Source organism: Hoplias malabaricus, chromosome 9 (genome assembly GCF_029633855.1).
Source record: "Hoplias malabaricus isolate fHopMal1 chromosome 9, fHopMal1.hap1, whole genome shotgun sequence".
NCBI lineage: Eukaryota > Metazoa > Chordata > Actinopteri > Characiformes > Erythrinidae > Hoplias > Hoplias malabaricus.
Window position 1 is genome coordinate 9428662 of NC_089808.1, and position 20879 is coordinate 9449540.

General features: G+C 40.7%; 1 protein-coding gene across 2 annotated transcripts; it reads right to left on the reverse strand.

Moving 5' to 3' along the window:
* Positions 1 to 6466: 6466 nt before the first annotated feature.
* Positions 6467 to 19690, reverse strand: LOC136707382 (opsin-5-like). 2 transcript variants are annotated; one of them, XM_066681398.1, is made up of 5 exons: positions 19603 to 19690; positions 18503 to 18665; positions 13785 to 13912; positions 12829 to 13163; positions 6467 to 7927 (listed from the first exon to the last, which is right to left on the reverse strand). In XM_066681398.1, the coding sequence occupies exons 1-5, from the start codon at positions 19688 to 19690 to the stop codon at positions 7313 to 7315; spliced, it is 1329 nt and encodes a 442-aa protein (XP_066537495.1). In that variant the 3' UTR covers positions 6467 to 7312. The 2 variants fall into 2 exon arrangements, with proteins under 2 accessions (XP_066537495.1, XP_066537496.1); XM_066681399.1 differs by lacking the exons at positions 18503 to 18665; positions 19603 to 19690 and adding an exon at positions 15853 to 15922.
* Between the last annotated feature and the right edge of the window lie 1189 nt (positions 19691 to 20879).

The following is a 20879-nucleotide window of genomic DNA, read 5'->3' on the forward strand; positions in this document are numbered from 1 at the left end:
CTTTGAGGCCTCTTGAACATGCAAACACCTTCAGATACGTTTTCTTGACCATGGCGTAGAGTTTGTTCCTGGGTCAGTTCAGACCACTAGTGACTAAGCTTTAACCAGGGGGTCTAGGGGTAATTGACTCATAGCAACACATTTATTTGACGAGGTACAGATAAAGCAAAGCCACAATGTGTAGCAGGTCATACATACACTCAAATACTGAGAATATAGACTGGTACAATCAATGTCCATTTGTTCAACAGTTGTAGTTCTGTTTAATAACATGGATGTCTGAATTAATTTTCACATGAATATTGTATCAATTTTATTTTTTATTAGTCTATATTTGTTTTTTAATCAAGAGCCAATTAAAACGAATTTGTATGTTTTCTTTTTACTGGCTTTTGGAGGAGCTGCTGTCTTTATATATATATATATATATTTTTTTTTTTGTATATATGTGTGTGTTAACCATGATTAACTCATTATATATAGGTAACTGTAAAAGATACAGTTATGTCAGGAAAGAACATAAACATCAATTCAGTCTGCCCTAAATACTGCCATGTTCAAGGCATGAACATTTAACTAGCTTTTTCTGGAGTCCCACTTTACATTCAGAAATAATCAGATTTCCTTTTCTAGCATAATGCTATTTAAACAAGTGCATCAGCAGCTTTTCAATTTAGCTAATTAATGATTGTAACAGGTATTCAATTTACCTTTTTTTGTCTTGAAATGACACTCACCATCAGAATAAACACTACACTTTTTTCTTGCATACACCATGCGTATTCTGTAAAGAAAGCAATACAAAACGATAGCCAATTGCGTAAATGGGATGCAGTAACAGCAGCAGCTCCCCCCCATGTCCTAATGCACACAAGTTTCATCACATGTTAACATGAAGACTGAAAACCATTGTTAAAAATAAAAGAATTGGAGGGGGGTAAAGAACATTTAGTGCAGCTATAGCCCCCCTAAAACAGGTCTAATGACGTCCATGGTTCAGACCAAAACAATTGGGTTGTGTCCCCATTTTTACGGAGCCGGGGCTGCATAGAAACAACTGAGCTTTTTCCAGCACAGAGTGGAGCGCTAGCAAACAATGAGGAAACATTTTCTCGACCGTTAAGTGCAGCAGCTAAACTGAGGAATCTGTAAATATGGACAATTTAATATAAATGATATTTCCTATACAGCATATTATATGAAACACTGCAATAAAAATGGCTTATGCAGCTATATATAAAAATTGTCATTTTTATTTAACTGTTCAATGAATGGGTTCTTGAGAGCTGAAACACCTATTAACTACTTACTCTGGTGTGTTTGTGTTGTCTCGTATGTTCTGCTGCATCAGAAAAGGAAGAGATAATTACCTTTTCTTCCTTAGGGACTGTGGCTGCTTCTGAAACTAACACTGTGCATGTTCCACGTTGCTGGGCTGAGGCTAACATTGAAACACTGTCTGTTATAATGAAAAATGTCTCCTGCACTCCATGGAGGTTCTTACTCTCTCCACGTCAACAACACAAATTCTAAGACAGATCTGCATGCAGGATAGTCAAACCACTTATAAACTTCCTTGTAGAACACTCTGTCGGTCATAAAGCAATCAAATAGCAGCTACAGCACAGCTTCCTGAATAACACGCAAAGAATTAATTAATTTCAGAAGCCAGTTTCACATCCTTTATGGTGTAGGGAGTAAGGGAGCCACTTAACATTCAACTTGTGTTTTCAATGGAAAAATGTGAACTCTGCGCTGTAGAAACACATTTGACACAAATATCTGTCTGTATAATTACAAAAAGCCATTCCAGAGGAGTCAGCCATTTTAATGGTCGTATGAAGTACGGCCAAAGCTAAAGTTAATTACACAGTCGGACCATGTGCATATAATGAAAAAGTTTTCAGCATTGCTGTTCGACACAATTACTTCTGATCTGATTAGAAAAACAACAGACTGGGTGGAGGGAATGAAACTGTGCTCCTGATGCAGTTTGTAATTAGATTTGAAGTGTTGTGCTTGCGTTAAATATTAAAATACTGAATAATTTTTAAAATCATTACTAAATTGTGTGGAGGGGCCTCTACATGTTTGTTGCTGTTACTTTTTCCATACAAAATGTAATCACTCAGTACACTCAGTGGTCACTTTACTGGAACCCCCTGGAACAGCTGCTTAAGAAATGATTGAGTAACCATATGGCCATTAAAAGAAATTGAATCAATGTTACATATAAGGCCTCAGAAGACATGCATTGGTTGACGGCTCACTTTTGATAGTAAAACAGTTGTTCGTGTTACTGCTTACCACTCTGAAGAAATCAGTCTGTTATTTCCATTTCACAGCTAACCATTGTGATGTTCTGTATTTCAAAACATTATGTTGATTTTGAGACACTTTCGTGATGACTGGAGGTTTAAAAATCATGTCAGTAGCAAAATTAAACTTAAAATGCAATATGCAAAATAGTAATATAATGTAATAAATAGTTATATTATTCATTCATTCATTATCTGTAAGCGCTTATCCAATTCAGGGTCACGGTGGGTCCAGAGTCTACCTGGAATCATTGGGCACAAGGCAGGAATACACCCTGGAGGGGGTGCCAGTCCTTCACAGGGCAACACAGACACACACACATTCACTCACACCTACGGACACTTTTGAGTCGCCAATACACCCACGCAGACACGGGGAGAACACACCAACTCCTCACAGACAGTCACCCGGAGCGGGAATCGAACCCACAACCTCCAGGTCCCTGGAGCTGTGTGACTGCGACACTACCTGCTGCACCACCGTGTATATTAATAATAATACAATATAAAAATATAATGCTTGGTTTTTAAATTTCCCCAAATCATACATAGCTTTGAGGCCAAATTTCAAATTCAATAATCTCATTTCATAGACTTCTACTGAAGTGTCATTTATACTGAAATTTGAATGCTTTTCTTTTTTTAATAAAAACTTATTTCTGCATTTTAATGAACATTTTCATGAAATAATGCAACAACTCTGTCAGAAATCAACCTTGAAGGATGAACTGGGAACTCCACTTCCAGTACATATTTGGGAAGAATCACAGAGATGTGTCGTATTCTAAATTAAAATTAAGTCATTTTTTGCCACAGATCTCTCTTCATTTGTGTGTCAGATGTGGCTCTGCAGAAGCCTCCCTGGCTGTTATTTTTCTTGTCCTAAACTAAAAGTTGATGGGTGTTGGAAATCTTTAAAAAGTTTAAACTCATCTCAGATCTGTTTTAATGATAGTAAAGTTTTTCTTTATTTGAAACAGCACCTCTCTGCTTTTCATTCACATTATCATCAAAACCGCATGCAGTGTCAGAATGCTTGTGAAAATGCAAACCGCAGACAGGAGGCCAACGAAATTCTCAGCAGACAAGGATTTAAGTTAAAACACGAGGCCGAAGAGTTCAGTTAGTCTCACATTAGAAGAGGAGATGAAATAGAGAAATGACTTCATGAGAAAGTATTTAATCGACTGGTGCCAAGTTTTCTGGTTCAACAGTCTGTTAGAAAAAAAAATCACGAGGCTCAGCTTTTGTCTTTAAAAATCTCCGTTCCACCTTAAGCAGAACACTAGTTAATTTGCACCTCAATGCACCCAAATATTAGAACAGCGCCAGTTAAATGTAGAACAGAACATTTAACATTTAACAAGAAGCAAACCGTCTTTACATCATTTTCCGTTCGACACTGAAACGCTGCTGCTGTAATATTTGGTTATATATAACAAAATATATATCTATATAACAGATGACGTAAATGAAAATCGGAGAGGCACCACTTCCGCTTTAATATTTGAATTTTTAGATTTCCTAAATGTGATGGTGAGTTTGAATATTACAATTCAAATGTATTACTTGACATTTCTTGCATAATCACATGAAAAATCTTAATTTGAATTGGGAAATACATTTTCATTGTAATGTGTAAGTGAAATATCAATACAATATGAAATTGCAAAAATGTTAATGATATTATTGAATTAGAATTTTGAGCTCGAACTTGTATGTGTTAGTTTGCCATTTGCATACTTCATTTTCATTTTGCTACTAATGTGCTTTCACAGGATGAGTGTATTTTCAAAACATTTTTTTCCATTTCAGTAATTCACTGAAGAGCTTGAGGCAAACCCAACTTTCGATTTAACAAAACAACAAGGCTTCAAATGCATCAGTGGCTATTGAATCAAGCATGAAATTCAAACAAGGGTTGGGAATTACAGCCTTTTCTTTATATAAGCAGTTTGTTTATTAAACATGTTTCTGGAGCTTCTTATCACTATTTTGTACCCCCACAGATCAGAGATAGCAGTCCCTTCCACACAGAGAACATAATTTGCATAAGTAACAAGGTTTGCATAATTCAATAATGGCTATCCTCATTATACAAAATGTTCCTCTTTGATTACCCTTGGGCTGTAAATTGCCTTATGGAAAACACAATTATTTAAACACACTTTAGTTGCATTAACAATGCACATCACAGATGTGTAATTGCAAAGATGAGGACACATTGTCTTACAAGGGAGATTTGTCATTTTGTGAATGCACTTCTGACACTAAACTACATAGTCCACCACTCAGCAAACAATGATTCTCAAAGGCAAAGCCAAAGAAAATGCCCTAACCTACCATTTAATTAGGACCATTTGGACAACAATAACCAGCAATTTAGACAGGAATAACCGCACTGAATGTTTGATGGATTTGAATTTGTCTCCATGTGAGCATCTGTTAGCTAATATCTTACAGAATTGGGCACTTGGCTTTCTCCGTCAAGCATGCTGAGATGTCCAATGACATTGTTCTAACTGACGTCAACACAATCTTGCTAGAGTGGAATTGGCAATGACTAAATTACGAATCTACAGCTAGCCAATCCAAATTGAACAACTGAAGATGGAAAAACACTCTCACATTCATTAAGCTCCAGCGGTCTGAAACCTGCCTCATCTGTGAAGCACTCCAAATCAGGATTAATGCTTGATGGAAGCCACAAGACATCTCCCATGACGTTTGATGAAGAGCACATAGAATTTTGTTTCTCCTGAGCAGAGATTTCTATGGCTTGATGAAATCATAAATACAGTGTGGGCCATTTATATGGATACACCTTAATAAAATGGGAATGGTTGGTGATATTAACTTCCTGTTTGTGGCACATTAGTATATGGAATGGGGGGTAAACAATGTAGGCCATTTTGGATCCAACTTTGTTTTTTCAATGAGAAGCAGGCCATGTGACATATCAAACTTATTGGGAATTTCACAAGAAAAACAATGGTGTGTGGTTAGTTTTAACGTAACTTTATTCTTTCATGAGTTATTTACAAGTTTCTGACCACTGATAAAATGTGTTCAAAATTGGATCCAAAATGGCCACCATGGTCACCACCCATCTTGAAAAGTTAATGGCCCACCCTGTAGAGACCGTCAACCTGAGTGTCTATGGTATACTCAACACGACCAGGTCCAGCTCTACTGTGAAGCATGGTGGTGGAAACATCAGGAAATTGAGATGAAGAGTTTGTCAGTCAAAATAAAGCTTTAAATACATATGTTATATAATTGTATAAATCTATGAGTGCATGTTAAAAACAAGATGTTACAAGGCTGGAAAATAATGATACAATACTTTAAGTTTAATAATTTCCAAGTAAATTAAAAATATTATACATAGAGTATGTAACAATTTCACCCATGCAAAAAAATCAGTTACTAAAACAACATTTCACTTCATATTGTTGCCATAAATCTCCAAAGCAGTAACTTCTTAGAGTGTGAAGGACAACTGCTGTTGAAATGATGTAGGAAACTTAAAATTAACAAAATTTGAGATACATGATTTTGAACAGTGACGGTATAAAAAACTGAGGTTAATTATAAGCCCTGTAATTGCATGTTTGTTGCAGTAGAGTTGGTAATAAGTTACACTTATATAGTGTCTTTCACACACCCAAGGATGCTTTACAATGAGAGAGAGAGGGGGAACAAAAAGGTAAAAAAATGCCCAAGTTATTAGGCAGGGGAGGCATCTCCTTTGCATCTGTGCTTCCTGAGATCATGATGGAAACATTAGATATAGAAATATCACATGTCCTACACTATCAGAAATATTGTCACTGTTGTGGTACATATTCAGCCCTTTTTAATAGTGGAACATAAATCGTACCATACTCTATAGTAATTGAAAATGTTATATTATTTATTTTATACGCTCTATTTTATCTCCAGGATTTATATCATGTTATTTTATTTCACACAGTTCTGTAATGAAAGATTACAATATATTCACCTCTCCTTCTGAAGAAGAGAATGTAATGCACCTTCAGGGAACAAACATTTAAATGAAATGTACATTTACACTATGTAACTTTATTGACAATAATGTTTTTCAGAAACTGTATGTTCAGATTGTGTCTTACAAAGACTTCCAGCTCCTTTAAAATCAACCTGATTCAGAAATACAAAATGCATTTTGTTTCTAAAAATGATTTTAGAAATGCATTTTAGAGAGAATTGAAATGTTCAGCTGGGACATCGTTTTATCATCAGCATTTCATTGTGGTGTGAAATGCAGGCATTCTTTCAAACAGAGGTGCACTCAAACTACGAAGAAGGAACAATACATAGATAAATAAAACTATGGTAGCGGTACATTATTGCCGCTACAATATATGAATATTTGTAATTATATTATATTTAAAAAGGGTACAGAATGTCAGTTTAGGGGACTGTTGGAATGTTTTTTCAGGTCTACACTGAGAAGTGACTTGGATTGTACTCCAAATATCACCAATCTGCTCCAGTAGCACCACACTGCCCAGTGGAAAAATGCCATTAGTTAACACTGCAGCAGATAGAGACCAAAGCCTTATTTAATTTTTATATCTCCACCCTCATGGATATTTTTGTTGGATGGGCTGATCTCAAACAGTAATGACATTATACATTTCCAGTAGCTCTGCTTTGTCTGATCCACACTGTTGCGGCAGTGCTTGAGTAGCCATGCCCCTTTGATATTTTTTTTTTAAATAAATATTTCATATCCAGTGCGATTCCAACATAAAACATCACTGATGTCCTGTGGTAAAATTAAATTACTCCAGCTCATGACACTAATTGTATATGAATATGGCTACGTCAGGGATAATGTGTTGATTTACATTGCCTTAAAAATAAATAAATAAAAAAAATCTTTACAAGAGAGTGAAATTTGAGGTAAACTGCAACTGTTTTTACGTGTTAATAGGCACCAGGCCACATTTGCATGTACAGGCACCTCAAGGCCAAGCCGTTTTGGCATGTCCAGGCATCGTTTCCAAGCTGATCTTGAAATGCTCAATCTCAGTTTTTCGTTTGCCCCAAATCCTAATTCTTGCAGATTTCTTTGTGGTCTTTCGTTGCTGTTTAATTTCTGTGGGCAGTGGCAGTATTGCACTCCCTACTGGACACCTCCGTGAAGTGTTGTTTATGGTATTAAGGGAACAAACTTCAGGGTAGTGCCTTATGCACTTGAACGCATCACTGCAGTCCTCACACATGCTTTCTTTAGCTCTGGAACCAGTCAGCTCGTCGTGAACTGAGTGGACTTGTTTTCTCAGAGGTTGAAGCGTGACCGTTTTGGTGTGGCAGGACGGAGGGGTGGTGCTCCAGAGGCAGTGCCTAAAGCAGGACCTCCACAGAAGGCTCAGGTCACGCCACATGACCCTGCGGAAATTAGGCCTCAGGAGCAGGTAGACTATGGGGTTGTAGATGGTGGAGGACTTGGCGAACATGGCAGGCATAGCAAAGGCCAGTGGAGGGATGGTCTTGATCTGACCAAAGGCTGCCCACATGGAGACAACAGCATATGGGCTCCAGGCAACGAAGAAACCAATACAAACAGCCACACTGAGCTGTGGGGATGGAAAACAGAGTTACTATAGGATCATACAGTTAGTGCTCCACATATAATATTTCCCCAGACACAACAAGTAATACACATTTTTGTACTATTTTAAAAACAAAAAGACATAATTATCAACATTTTGTCATGATGTGGTTGTCCAAACAAGTGTGTCTTAAAGTCTGTTTGTCAAAAAACTGCTATTAGCTCGGAGAGAAATGAAATTCATTTATGCCCTGAATTTTCCCAGATGAGCAGGTACCCAGTGAGTCATTCTCAAAAATTTGACCCCTTGAGCTTGTTCTGTTCCTGAGAAAAAGAGGGCAAGTCAACACCCCATTAAAATGATTCATATCAAGCGCAAACATCCCTCAAACTCAGCACTTCGAGTTAGGGCTTATATTTAAAAAGGACAGTTGGTGTCTAGCTTTAACAGTTCATTTTCTTGCTGACAATTTACAATAACGATGATTGAGAATGAACCGCAGAGTTGGGGAAAGGACCACAGCTCATCGAAACACTAGTGCTTCAATGAGCTGCATTCTTTCATCAATTACCACCTGCCTGAAGGGCTTCCAAAGACAACGAACAGCCATTTTTCTTCCCATACTGGGGGCTCTCAGGAAATCATCTCTCATTTGACTTAATAAAATCTGGGAACCTATTGAGGTCAGAAGGTATGGAAACAGTGGAAACATATCAGCGCAATTTTATGTGCTTGAGCAAGGCTTACTGAAGAAAGATATTCTTTCCAAATGCATACGTTGCACTTTACAGATCAGTAATAAATGTTAATATAACAATAATTAGTTGGAAGTACAGATGACTACTCTTTGATTGCCTGCTCAGGTAAAGCACAGACCAGGGAGATGCAGTGACTGGTTTTTAAAAGATATAACTGGTCAGAAACAAGTGAAAATGTGTATTTAATGCTAATACCACATCATTTCAGCAGAATTATTCCAGTGTGTTTGGGGTTACTGAATATTTGCATGTGCATGTATTAAATTATTTACTAGGAAACAGACATTTATGGGTAATTATATACATTACTATGTTATTGTACATTTCACAATCAGTAACATGCAACAAAATTTACTAGCAATTGATTATTGATGCATATATATAGCACTCCCAAAACATAATATAAAACTCATAGGAATGTCCTGCTGGGGCTGCAGCCCAAGTCCTGGTATGCAACTAGTGTTAACCTAAAGCAGTTTGGGAACAACACACCCAGTGTGTTTCAAGAATTCTTTACACTACACTAATTAACTCATTGTCCCACTACAGGGTCCTTACACATTACAATAACCAGTTTTCTGAATGCTAATTTCTACTGCGTGTCACGGTGGTGTGATGAATAGATTCAGGGAGGCGGACACACTCACTATAACACGGAATTTAATAAAGATGACAAAACAAACGAATTGGAGTAGAAACACGAACTAACATTACTAATAAACATGGGAAAGAGCACGAAACAACAATATAGGAATGGGGCATGAAACAGGCAGGAGACAGAACGAGAAAACGAGAAACGAGCTAGAGAAACAAATACTACGATAACTATAGGGCAAGAGAAATGAGCGAGACAACAATACGTGAACAGCGCGAAACTACAAATGACAAAAAACAACGACGAAAACAAAATGACCGATAACAGGAAGTGGGGGAAGAGGGCTTAAATAAACGAACTTAACTAGACACACCTGACACAGATAACGAGGGAAAAGAAGGCGGAACATAGGCGGGACGAAGGCGGAGAATGAACATAAACAAAGCCATGTGCAGAGACAGGAAAACAGCGAAGAGAAAGCCCATTAGAAAGGGGAAAACAAACCAGAAAGTGTCAAGATGTGGCAGACGCCCCCCCCAAGACGCGCAACTCCCGGAGCGCGAAAAACGAGACTCTCCAGGAGCTGGCGCAGGAGGGGGCCAGAAGAACAAGACAAAAAAAAACGAAACTAGAAAAGACTCAGGATGGAAAAAGGGAACAAGGAACTAGACTTTAAACGGACATCGGACAGAAGTAGAAAGAAGAGACGGAGATAAGGCAGGAGAAAACACACGTGACTGGACCTTGGGCTGAACACTGAACGGGGACTGAGACAAAACAGGAGCAGGTACACGTGACTGGACAGAGGACTGAAGAGGACTAACAGGGAATTTGACATGAGACTGGACAAAGGGTTTAACTGGGAACTGGACATGAGGCAAGGGAACAGGAACCATGACATTAACAGGAACTGAAACAAACACGGTGACAGGGACCGGAATAGAAACAAAAACAGACAAAGGCACAGGGACAAGGACAGAGACAGGAACCAGAACAGGAACAGAAACAGGAACAAAAACAACTGGGTGGTACCCAGGACTGGCATGTGTCTGTGGGACTGTCCAAGGTGCCAGCCTGGGTACAGTTCTGGGGATTGGCCTAGAAGTCCTTGGGGCCGGAGCCACAGTCACAGGCTTAGAAACGGCCGGGGCCACAGTCACTGGCTTAGAAACGGCCGGAGCCACAGTCACAGGCTTAGAAACGGCCGGAGCCACAGTCACTGGTTTAGAAACGGCCGGAGCCACAGTCTCATGGGCAAAAACGGCCTTAGCCAAAGTCACTGGAGTAGAAACGGCTGATGCCACAGTCTCAGGGGTAGAAACGGCCGTGGCCACAGTCTCAGGGGCAGAAACGGCCGTAGCCACAGTCTCGGAGATAGGAGCAGCTGAGGGAGCCGTACTCACGGAGACTGGAGACCCTGCGACGACATCCACGGAGACAGGGGAACCTGCAGTGACGTCCACGGAGGCAGGCGGAACTGCGACGACGTCATCCACGGAGGCAGACGGAACTGCGACGACGTCCACGGAGGCAGACGGAACTGCGACGACGTCATCCACGGAGGCAGACGGAACTGCGACGACGTCATCCACGGAGGCAGACGGAACTGCGACGACGTCATCCACGGAGGCAGACGGAACTGCGACGACGTCATCCACGGAGGCAGACGGAACTGCGCCGTCGTCCACGACGACTGGGGAACGTGCGACGACGTCCACGGAGGCAGAGGAATCTGCGACATCGTCCACGGAGACTGGAGAACGTGCGACGACGTCCACGAAGGCAGAGGAATCTGCGACGTCGTCCACGGAGACAGAAGAGGCGGGCGTCGCTCCTTCAAAGACAGGAGAAGCGGACGCCGCATTCAAGGAGAGCTCCAGGCGTGCCATGAGGCCTGTAAGCTTCTCCTGGAGGTCAGGAGTGAGCGCAGAGCTGTGTTTAGGAACTGGGGTCCTAGCGACGACGTCCACGGAGGCAGAAGAATCTGCGACGTCGTCCATGGAGACAGGCGCGGCCGGAAGCGCCGCGCTGAGGAAGACAGGCGCGGCCGGAGGTGCTGCGCTCAAGAAGACAGGTGCGGCCGGAGGTGCCGCGGGCATGAAGAGAGGCGCGGCCGGAGGTGCTGCGCTCAAGAAGACAGGTGCGGCCGGAGGTGCCGCGGGCATGAAGAGAGGCGCGGCCGGAAGTGCCGCTTTTACGGGAGCAGGAGTTAAAACGCCCAGCGGGGCAGGTGCTCGTGCTGCTCGCCGAGCACGAGATGAGGATTTAGCGGGTTCGGATGCACTCTCGAGGGACTTCTTTGAACGTAGTTCCCCCGGAGATGCGTCCCTGTTAGCCTCATCTCTCATGTCCTGTGATCTGAGGCTAACAGCCCTTGTACATAACGCCCCCCCAAAAATCTCTCCGGACCTGAGGGGGTAATTCTCTGGAGCTGGGTTTTCAGCCTGCTTTCTCCTCCAGCTCCGTCGATTCCCGCTGGAGGAATCACTCGATTCCTGAATCGAGTCTTCTGTTCGGGGGAAAGGAACCACACCGGACATGCGCTGAAGCCGTTGACTCCACTCCGAAGCCGCTTTCAACGCCTCCTCCACGGGATCTTTGCGGAACGGAGTACGGCGAATTACACCTCTCTTAAATGGGTAGTCCGTGCTAGCTGTGTCCATTCTTTGATCGGTCATTCTGTCACGGTGGTGTGATGAATAGATTCAGGGAGGCGGACACACTCGCTATAACACGGAATTTAATAAAGATGACAAAACAAACGAATTGGAGTAGAAACACGAACTAACATTACTAATAAACATGGGAAAGAGCACGAAACAACAATATAGGAATGGGGCATGAAACAGGCAGGAGACAGAACGAGAAAACGAGAAACGAGCTAGAGAAACAAATACTACGATAACTATAGGGCAAGAGAAATGAGCGAGACAACAATACGTGAACAGCGCGAAACTACAAATGACAAAAAACAACGACGAAAACAAAATGACCGATAACAGGAAGTGGGGGAAGAGGGCTTAAATAAACAAACTTAACTAGACACACCTGACACAGATAACGAGGGAAAAGAAGGCGGAACATAGGCGGGACGAAGGCGGAGAATGAACATAAACAAAGCCATGTGCAGAGACAGGAAAACAGCGAAGAGAGAGCCCATTAGAAAGGGGAAAACAAACCAGAAAGTGTCAAGATGTGACACTGCGCTTGAGAGTAACCTTGTCTGCCAACCATTTCACCCACACTGTTCATTTATTCAGAATGCGATAAGTACATTAATGTCCCTCTGATAGAAAGAAAAAAAAATATTGATTATGTTTTTGCTAATATTTGCAGAAGTGTTACAGTACTACAGTGCCAGGGAAAATCTGATTCATCCAGGCTACCAGGCTGTTGGCCAGGCCAGGCTAACAATGGCTGTTTCATAACATGTTATACTCCACAGAGTGGGTCCCACACCTAGGTGGCCATGTTTGAAACGGGTTGTGTACTAAACCTACCTGTAGGTATCAATATAATGACCATTCCAAACTGGAAAGGATGACAGACTACTACTTAAAAGGTTTTCTGACCTTCATGATGATGGTGTGGATGTTGTTAAGGCGCACTGGGGCAGGAAAATGCTGCCTCATGCTTCTCCTAGAGGTACGGAGTGTGAAGAGGATGCCTGTATAAGAAACAACGATGAGACCACAGGGCAGGATGTAGCAGCAGAGGAACAGGACGACCATATAGGATCGGGCTCCATGCCGCTGGTTGGACGATAGCCAGTCAATACAGCAGGCCGTTCCATACGGCTCGGGCCCGTACTTGCCCCAGCGGGCCAGCGGAGAACAGGCAAACACCAGAGCGTACACCCACGCACTCAACAGCAGGAGGCGCCCATGAGCCACAGTGAATCGGTTACCTGAAAACAGATTCACGAATTATTAACAGGTGGTTAGTCGCCTTTGTTTCAACAGCTTCTAAACTTCCAGAAGTGTTTACACTAGGAGGTGTGACGGGTGGTGTCCTACCCTCCTCCAGAAGTTATATAGTGCAGATTCTTCAGTGCTGAGCCCAGAGTAGCAGAGAGGCTCTATTCTCCCTATTGCAAGTCAGTAAAACATGACAATGATTTTGAAGCTACTTATATGGGAAGATTACTTCTGGATCCTGTACCCCTCTAGTCCATGCTTGGTTTTAAGCCTGGTGACCTTAACCTCACATGCATGCCACATTTTATTACATGGCTTTCTATGTAGATTACACAATCTTTGACAGCACATCTGAATACCTTGAATAGTCAACATATCTACAATCAAGTAAAACTAAGCACTAGAAATTACTAAAAAGAGATGTCTTCTTACATTGGCACATACTGTCTAGCAAGGAAAAAGCTAAGTCTAACATGTGGACACAATGACCAAAGTTATAAGAAAGAAAGAAAATGGAGGTGCATAGTCAGCAATATATCGATTTCCCTGGATTGCTGCTTAACAACAAGGACACTGCATTGTCCAGAGTTACCTCGTCTAACAAGTCTTACCGTAAAGAGGGTAGCACACCTTCACAAACCACACAATACTCAGTAGGGTGAGTGTGGTCAGACTGCAGATCCCAAACAGAACACCACAGAAAGCGTACATGAGACAGACCCCCTGACCGAAAAGCCACCTACAAGAGAGGGAAATAAAACATTTGTGTGATGCATTGTTTTGAAAATGGACAGTGTCTGTATGGAATGTCATTCCATTTCTGCCCCAACGGCCTGTAGTCTGGGAGAGAAGGCATTTGATGGTGCACAAATGTGAGGATTTGATTGTATTCATCGAACATTAATGAAGCCCAGTACTGAAGACTGACTTTATTGGTCAGTACATTTCCACCTGGAGGCTATGCAACCGTTGTATGCATCCAGTTAGGTCCACTTTACACAACACAACATTAAAATGCTGAGTGATTTCATAATAGAGGGACTGGCGCCACCTCCAGTTCTTGCCTTTCGCTCAGGCTCCGGACTCACCATGACCCTGAACTGGATAAGCGGATACAGACAATAAATTAATTACTTCCTAATATGTTGATTGACTTTAATTGCTACATGACATGGTGGCAATTGTTTCAGGTGCAACACTTAATAGAAAAAATAAATAAATAAATCATAGAAAATAACAGCATTTTCATATATGCAATTTTAAAGCTGGAATCTTCAGATGAACCATAGTGATGTACTGTACTTAAGAGACCTTAGTAAAAATTATTGTAGTAGACAATTCAACCAACATATCTCTTCTCACCTTAATTCAAGAACAAACGTTGAGACTGTTAGATCATATGATCAAGATTAATGCTCCACAAAGAATGATTAATGCTCACAAAAATCAGCACTAGTGTTTTTAAACAAATAGTAATCCATGTTACTGATCATCCCCATTACACTTCTTGTTTTTCTAATGGAGATCATACAAGCGGTACATGCAACATCAGAATATCTCAGTTTCACAGAGAGTGCAACTGAATTCCCTAATATAAGGGGTGTCTACAAACTAGGGAACTAGTTTAGCTGGCCACGGCTTTAAAATCAATGTCTTTATTTACATGTAGTTTTTATTATGCGATTGTGTTTTACAAAAAATACAGAACTTCTGTCTGGTTGTTTAAGATTGGAAGCAAGGAATTACAGCAGCAGAAATTGTTAGGACTGGAATCACAGTCAACAGGACGTTCAAAGTTTGCCCAAACAACAGGGCCATCACTAGAGATGAATGGGGGTCTGGGGCAATTGGCCCATAGCAGCAAACTTCTTTGACTAGGTAATGTTTTCTTTGTGTGGAGACTTGCTGACGTGTAATTTCTTCAACAATGATATCCTCTCAGACGGATATTGGAGAACAGAGATCTTACTGAACATAGAGGCTGCTGGAATCCTGTGCCCTGATTAATCAAGTAACCACCAGGTCTTCACTCTAAACTGTTTTGGGCAAGAATCAAAAGCACCCAGCGGAATCAGATTCAAAGATTCTGTGGCTAAAGCTCAGTCGGTTGTGTATATTTTCCCCATCAACAATGGTTTTTGATTGGCTGTGCTCCACAGACCTGGCCCAGAGTCCTTTGCAGCCAAGCAGCCAGTGGAAATATTGTCCAATAGCAACAGTAATAAAAAGGAAATACCCATTATTTATTTATATTTAGTACATCTTTAACATACTCCTTTCAGAATTCGTTTAAAAATAAAAGGCGGGACCCTAGCGCCCTCTATTGAATGCACATGCTCTAATTCAGAGCCGCCGCAGTGCAGCCTCGTTACACAAAAGGACGGAAAGCGAGTGGCAAAACCGCTACAAAACCTGTTTTCAGGTCAAGTTTAAGCGGAAAAAGAACAGAGGATGCCAGGGGATACGCGGGCTGCCTCCTTACTGCTTGAGGCCAATAAATAAAACAGTGTTTCCCAAAACAAGGTGAGAATATACTTGAGCATTATACGGCAGAGATAGATACTTTGAAATGGAGAGATTCCTGTTAGACTCAGGTGAAATGACTCGAGGAAACCCGAGGCAACTCAAGAAAAGACAGAATGAGGGTTAATGCGACACCTCTCAGCCCTCTACCTTTACCTGGCTGTGTCTTTAACCCACTTGCGACCACAGACCCAGCAGAGCATAGCTGGTCTTGCAGGCTTATGTGTCCACAGCGCCAGGTGTTGGGTGTTTACGTTGATTGGCTGTAGTTCTGCGCTACCTCCCCCTGGTGGCCGGGGCAGGAACAGCACCAGAGCCAACCATTTCAGAAATACAACTTTTCTTTTTTGTTCTTAACTCTACAAAAAGAACCCTACACTCAAGCCCGGATTCCATCCAAGAATTTCACAGATGTTTTGCAAAATAAGAAATATTGATAGAAAAATGCGAATTGAGTTGTTTCTCTACTACACTTTTGTGAATAAATCATGATTGGCATCAAAACAAGGGAGAGTAAGAGATTTGAGTGGGTTTTTGCTTTCATTAGAATTGTTTTACAGCAATAACAAAACACAAATGATATAGAAAGCTTGATGTAATATATGTGTGTTGGGGCTTCTGTTTGATGCTGTTTGATCTTTAACATTTGCACAGTGCTTTATATGTGTACAGTAATTTACACATGCACTACAATAAGAAGCTCGGGTTCTGATGGCATGAAAACAGTCGTCAACAGCATGTATATGAGAAAAGAGGATAGAAAATCAGGGGAGTCCATTAATCGCTCATGGCTGTGCAGCCAGTGGGTCAGGTGTGTTATGCTCCGTGTGGAGTAGGTATAAATCAGCTGAAAAAAAAAATAATAATAATACATTTTATTTCAAGGCGGCACGGTGGTGCAGCAGGTAGTGTCGCAGTCACACAGCTCCAGGGATTCCCGCTCCGGGTGACTGTCTGTGAGTAGTTTGGTGTGTTCTCCCTGCGTCTGCGTTTCCTCCAGGTGCTCCGGTTTCCTCCCACAGTCCAAAAACACACGTTGGTAGATGGATTGGCGACTCAAAAAGTGTCCATAGGTGTGAGTGTGTGTTGCCCTGTGAAGGACTGGCGCCCCCTCCAGGTTGTATTCCTGACTTGCGCCCAATGATTCCAGGTAGGCTCTGGACCCACCGTGACCCTGAACTGGATAAGAGCTTACAGATAATGGATGGATGGATGGATTTTATTTCAAGCGATATTCTATGCACCCAAACACACTGTACAAAGTATGTAAGATAAACAGTCAAATTAAAAAATAATATACCAATAAATAAATGATATTTAAAATAAAATATCCATGACATTATATAGAAAAAATTATACTTCAGACCCTAATCCCAATTAAACATTATTTACCCCTAATACATCACATTTACATTTAATTACACATAAAAAATAATTACAGAACTGAGGATACTGACTGTAGCATTTTTGAAGATGGAATTTTTGCACATTCTTGTTAGATTCTTGCAATCATCGTCTCATAAAACCAACTGTTCCTTTGAAACCAAACTCTTTATTGCTTGTGAAGTATGTAGCTCTTACACAGTGACTCAAACACTGATTCAAACACAGTGATTCAAAACAAAGCAGCCATTAAGCCTCAGTATTTGTAATTCAATATTCAAACATTCTCTTGCTTTGTTTTCATTTTTATGGTAACAATTGTCTAATATTACAAAAGAACAATTGTCGTTTTAAAAATAGCAAATGAGAAAAATGATTCATCACTGCATTCATTATTGGATGGAAGCCCACTGTAGAGTTCCCTTGAGGAATAAGTACATTGATTTGTTCTGTCCATGGGGATAATATTGTATCAAAAATTAAGGATGAACTTTGGTTTAGGTGATTTAAAGATAATGATTTTTATATTAATGAACTAGCATATTAATACTTAATGTATTATTTAAAAAAAAATAAAATTACAAATTTTTAAATATTTTCAACTTACTATAAAATGACAAACACACAGGACAATGTTTGAATTTTTAATGACAGTTTTACGCTACACAAAATTGCTTTAAAATGTATTGTACACCTCATAGCTTACTTGTGAACATGTTTCTGTCCCAACTTTTGTTGTACCAGCCGATAAATTTTGACTGGCTGAGGAACGTTTCACCATCCATCCATCCATCATCTGTAACTGCTTATCCAGTTCAGGGTCGCGGTGGGTCCAGAGCCTACCTGGAATCATTGGGCGCAAGGCGGCAATACACCTTGGAGGGGGCGCCAGTCCTTCACAGGGCAACACACACATTCATTCACACATTTTTTTTTTAAGTCGCCAATCCACCTACCATCTTGTGTTTTTTGGACTGTGGGAGGAAATCGGAGCACCCGGAGGAAACCCACGCAGACACAGGGAGAACACACCGTCTCCTCACAGACAGTCACCCGGAGGAAACCCACGCGGACACAGGGAGAACACACCACACTCCTCACAGACAGTCACCCGGAGCCGGAATCGAACCCACAACCTCCAGGTCCCTGGAGCTGTGTGACTGAGACACTACCTGCTGCGCCACGGTGCCGCCCTTATTGCCGCCCCGGTGCCAGCTTATTACTATGATCATGGACAATTACCAAATGTTTAATCTCTGACAGCATTCTGACTCCATTCTGTGCCGTTCTGTCCGGACCACAAACCATGAAGGTACATGTTGACAGTTTGGAATCATGTACAAAAAGTTCTATTATTAGTTTAATGTGAAACAAATCACAAAGCAGAAAGAAATATTATATTTTGGACAATAGCAGGACTGACCTGTGAGCGAAGCTGGACATGATGGCCAGTGGATAGAGAGAGATGGTGAGACCCATATCACTGATCGCCAGATTTATGATGAAAAACTCAGCCGGTTTCAGCAAACGCTTCTTCTTATAGGAAACATACAGCAGTGTACTGTTCCCCAGCAGTGAGCACACTCCTGCAGTGAGAGAGACAAGAGCAGTTCTACTGGAGCCATGCAAGCAATACAAAACAGGCAGTAACATAATATCCATTATTTTTTAAATTTCATCCTGTATATGGTTCAAAGTGGAAAAAACAAATGTTTTCAGATTAAATAATGAAAATGTTGTGCCTGCTATGTGATGGTCCTTTGGGGGTCCTAGGTGTTGATAGAGCAGGGGAATGTGGGGCTGGTGGTGTGTGTGAAGAGACAGATATATATATATATGTGTGTGTGTGTCTATATGTATGTTGGCAATTGTGATGATTGTTAAGGTGGCTCAATGGGGAAAGCAAGAGCTAGCCATCTAGAAGGCTGCCACACTTCAGTGTACAACTAAAACAGGAAACATGACACTCACTGAAACATAACATTGGGCAGTTTTATTTTTCTGGTCACCTCATGTAGCCATGTAAACTGTAAACACATACGGCTTTCTCTTTTTATACATGTTGCACCGTGCCCTATTCACTAACATAGGAATAGTTACACACTTCACCTAAAAAAAAATTATATATATATATATAATGATACCCTCCATTGCATGTCCTTTGAACAATTCACCCTTAAACGTGGAGCCTTTGGACGGTTTGAAGAGGAGAATGTAAAAGTAAGATTCTTTTCATCTGGAGCCACTCTGTGCCAAACACTAGACATTTTTCCAGCTCGCAAATAGACCAGAGAGCTAGCAAATGGTGAGGAAATGGTGTGAACATTTTTAAGAATTTATTAAATCAAATAAATTTTATGTGGGGTTTATTATCCAAAATCATTACCTAACCTTTTAGATAAATCCAATTAAACTTTCACAGAAATGTTAGAACAGTTTGAGTGAAGCCTTCCCAGAGGAGTCATTACAGTTCTACCCTTGACTGATTTCAAAAGACAGATTAGCAGGAGTCTGGATACTCACCAAACACAGTGTAAACAACAGCTATTGTAATATCTGCAGCCACTGGTATGCTGGACTGAAATATGATGTCATCAGGTAGTTTCCCCATCTGCTTAAACAGACAGACACACACACACAGACCTGGATTATAGAGGATGATTTCAGGAATCATCTGCATGAGATCGATTCAGTTGTTGCACAGACACAGGTGGTCACACAGGTATAAGGCTCTGAGATACTAAGGTCTTCTATTGGAACAAACTGACAAGAATGCATTTGTGGAACTTATAGATGAGAAAAAAATATGTATAAATTCAAACTGTACATCTGCTCTTAATACAGATTGTATGTTTATTTTCATGTTTGTCTTGTTTTATCATTGCCACTTCAATTCATTTATAACTTTCCCAATCACCCTATGGTATTACACATCAAATGAAGCAGTGATTCTTGAGGTTTTTAAACCCAACAGTGTCCCCGCTGGATTGAGAGAATTGAGAATAGTCCACCAACCAAAATATCCAGCCAACAGTGGACAACATCCAGCAATCACTGATGAAGGACCAAATATATATATATATATATAAGGTTAGCCATATATCACATTTCCATGTATGTTCTGAGAAGAGAGGGATCAAGTGCACACAACTGCCAATATTAAGAACACTTGACCTCGTTTTTAATATTTAATATATTTAATATTTTAATATTTATTGAGCTCAGTGCCATCAAATCCTCACTGAAATGTTCCAAAACCCAAAATGTACCAGCTTCTATTCAGGCTCTTACTGTTGAACTGAATACCTTCAATTCAGAAAAAATATGAGCCAATGTCCACAAAAACATTAAAAGGCTGGGTTAATTATTTTCAGCTGCTGGGGAAATGGGCAAGGGGTTTATTCTCACTCTTTACACTATTAATATGTGTGTGTGTGTGTGTTGTAAGTGTGTGGCAAGTGTGAGAGAGAGTGTGGACTATTTTTATGAAAAAAATCTCAGATGGAAAGGAAATAGGATTATGGCTGATAAAGATGCATGCAGTGACCCCGCTGGTGCTTCATATCAGAGCTGTGATGTTCTGCCCAGCTGGAGTCCGTCACAGTTAAAGATACTTTAGAGCTTTTCCTGCTAATACAGAAATGTGTGTATATATTGCAAATATTTACATATTCTTTAGAATGAAATAATGTTTAGAACAGGTTTCATCTTAATGACAGAACAGGAAATGTATTATTATTATTATTATTATTATTATTATTTCCTTTGAAATGTGAGATAACACACTGTCCTGAGAAAGC

Coding starts and splice junctions, on each gene's coding strand:
- LOC136707382 (XM_066681398.1), bottom strand. CDS start 19,690: ATGGGGAAACTACCTGATGACATCATATTTCAGTCCAGCATACCAGTG. Junction 13,913..18,502: donor ATGTCCAGCTTCGCTCACAG/GTCAGTCCTGCT, acceptor CCTCTCTTGTAG/GTGGCTTTTCGGTCAGGGGG. Junction 13,164..13,784: donor GGTGTGCTACCCTCTTTACG/GTAAGACTTGTT, acceptor ATCTGTTTTCAG/GTAACCGATTCACTGTGGCT.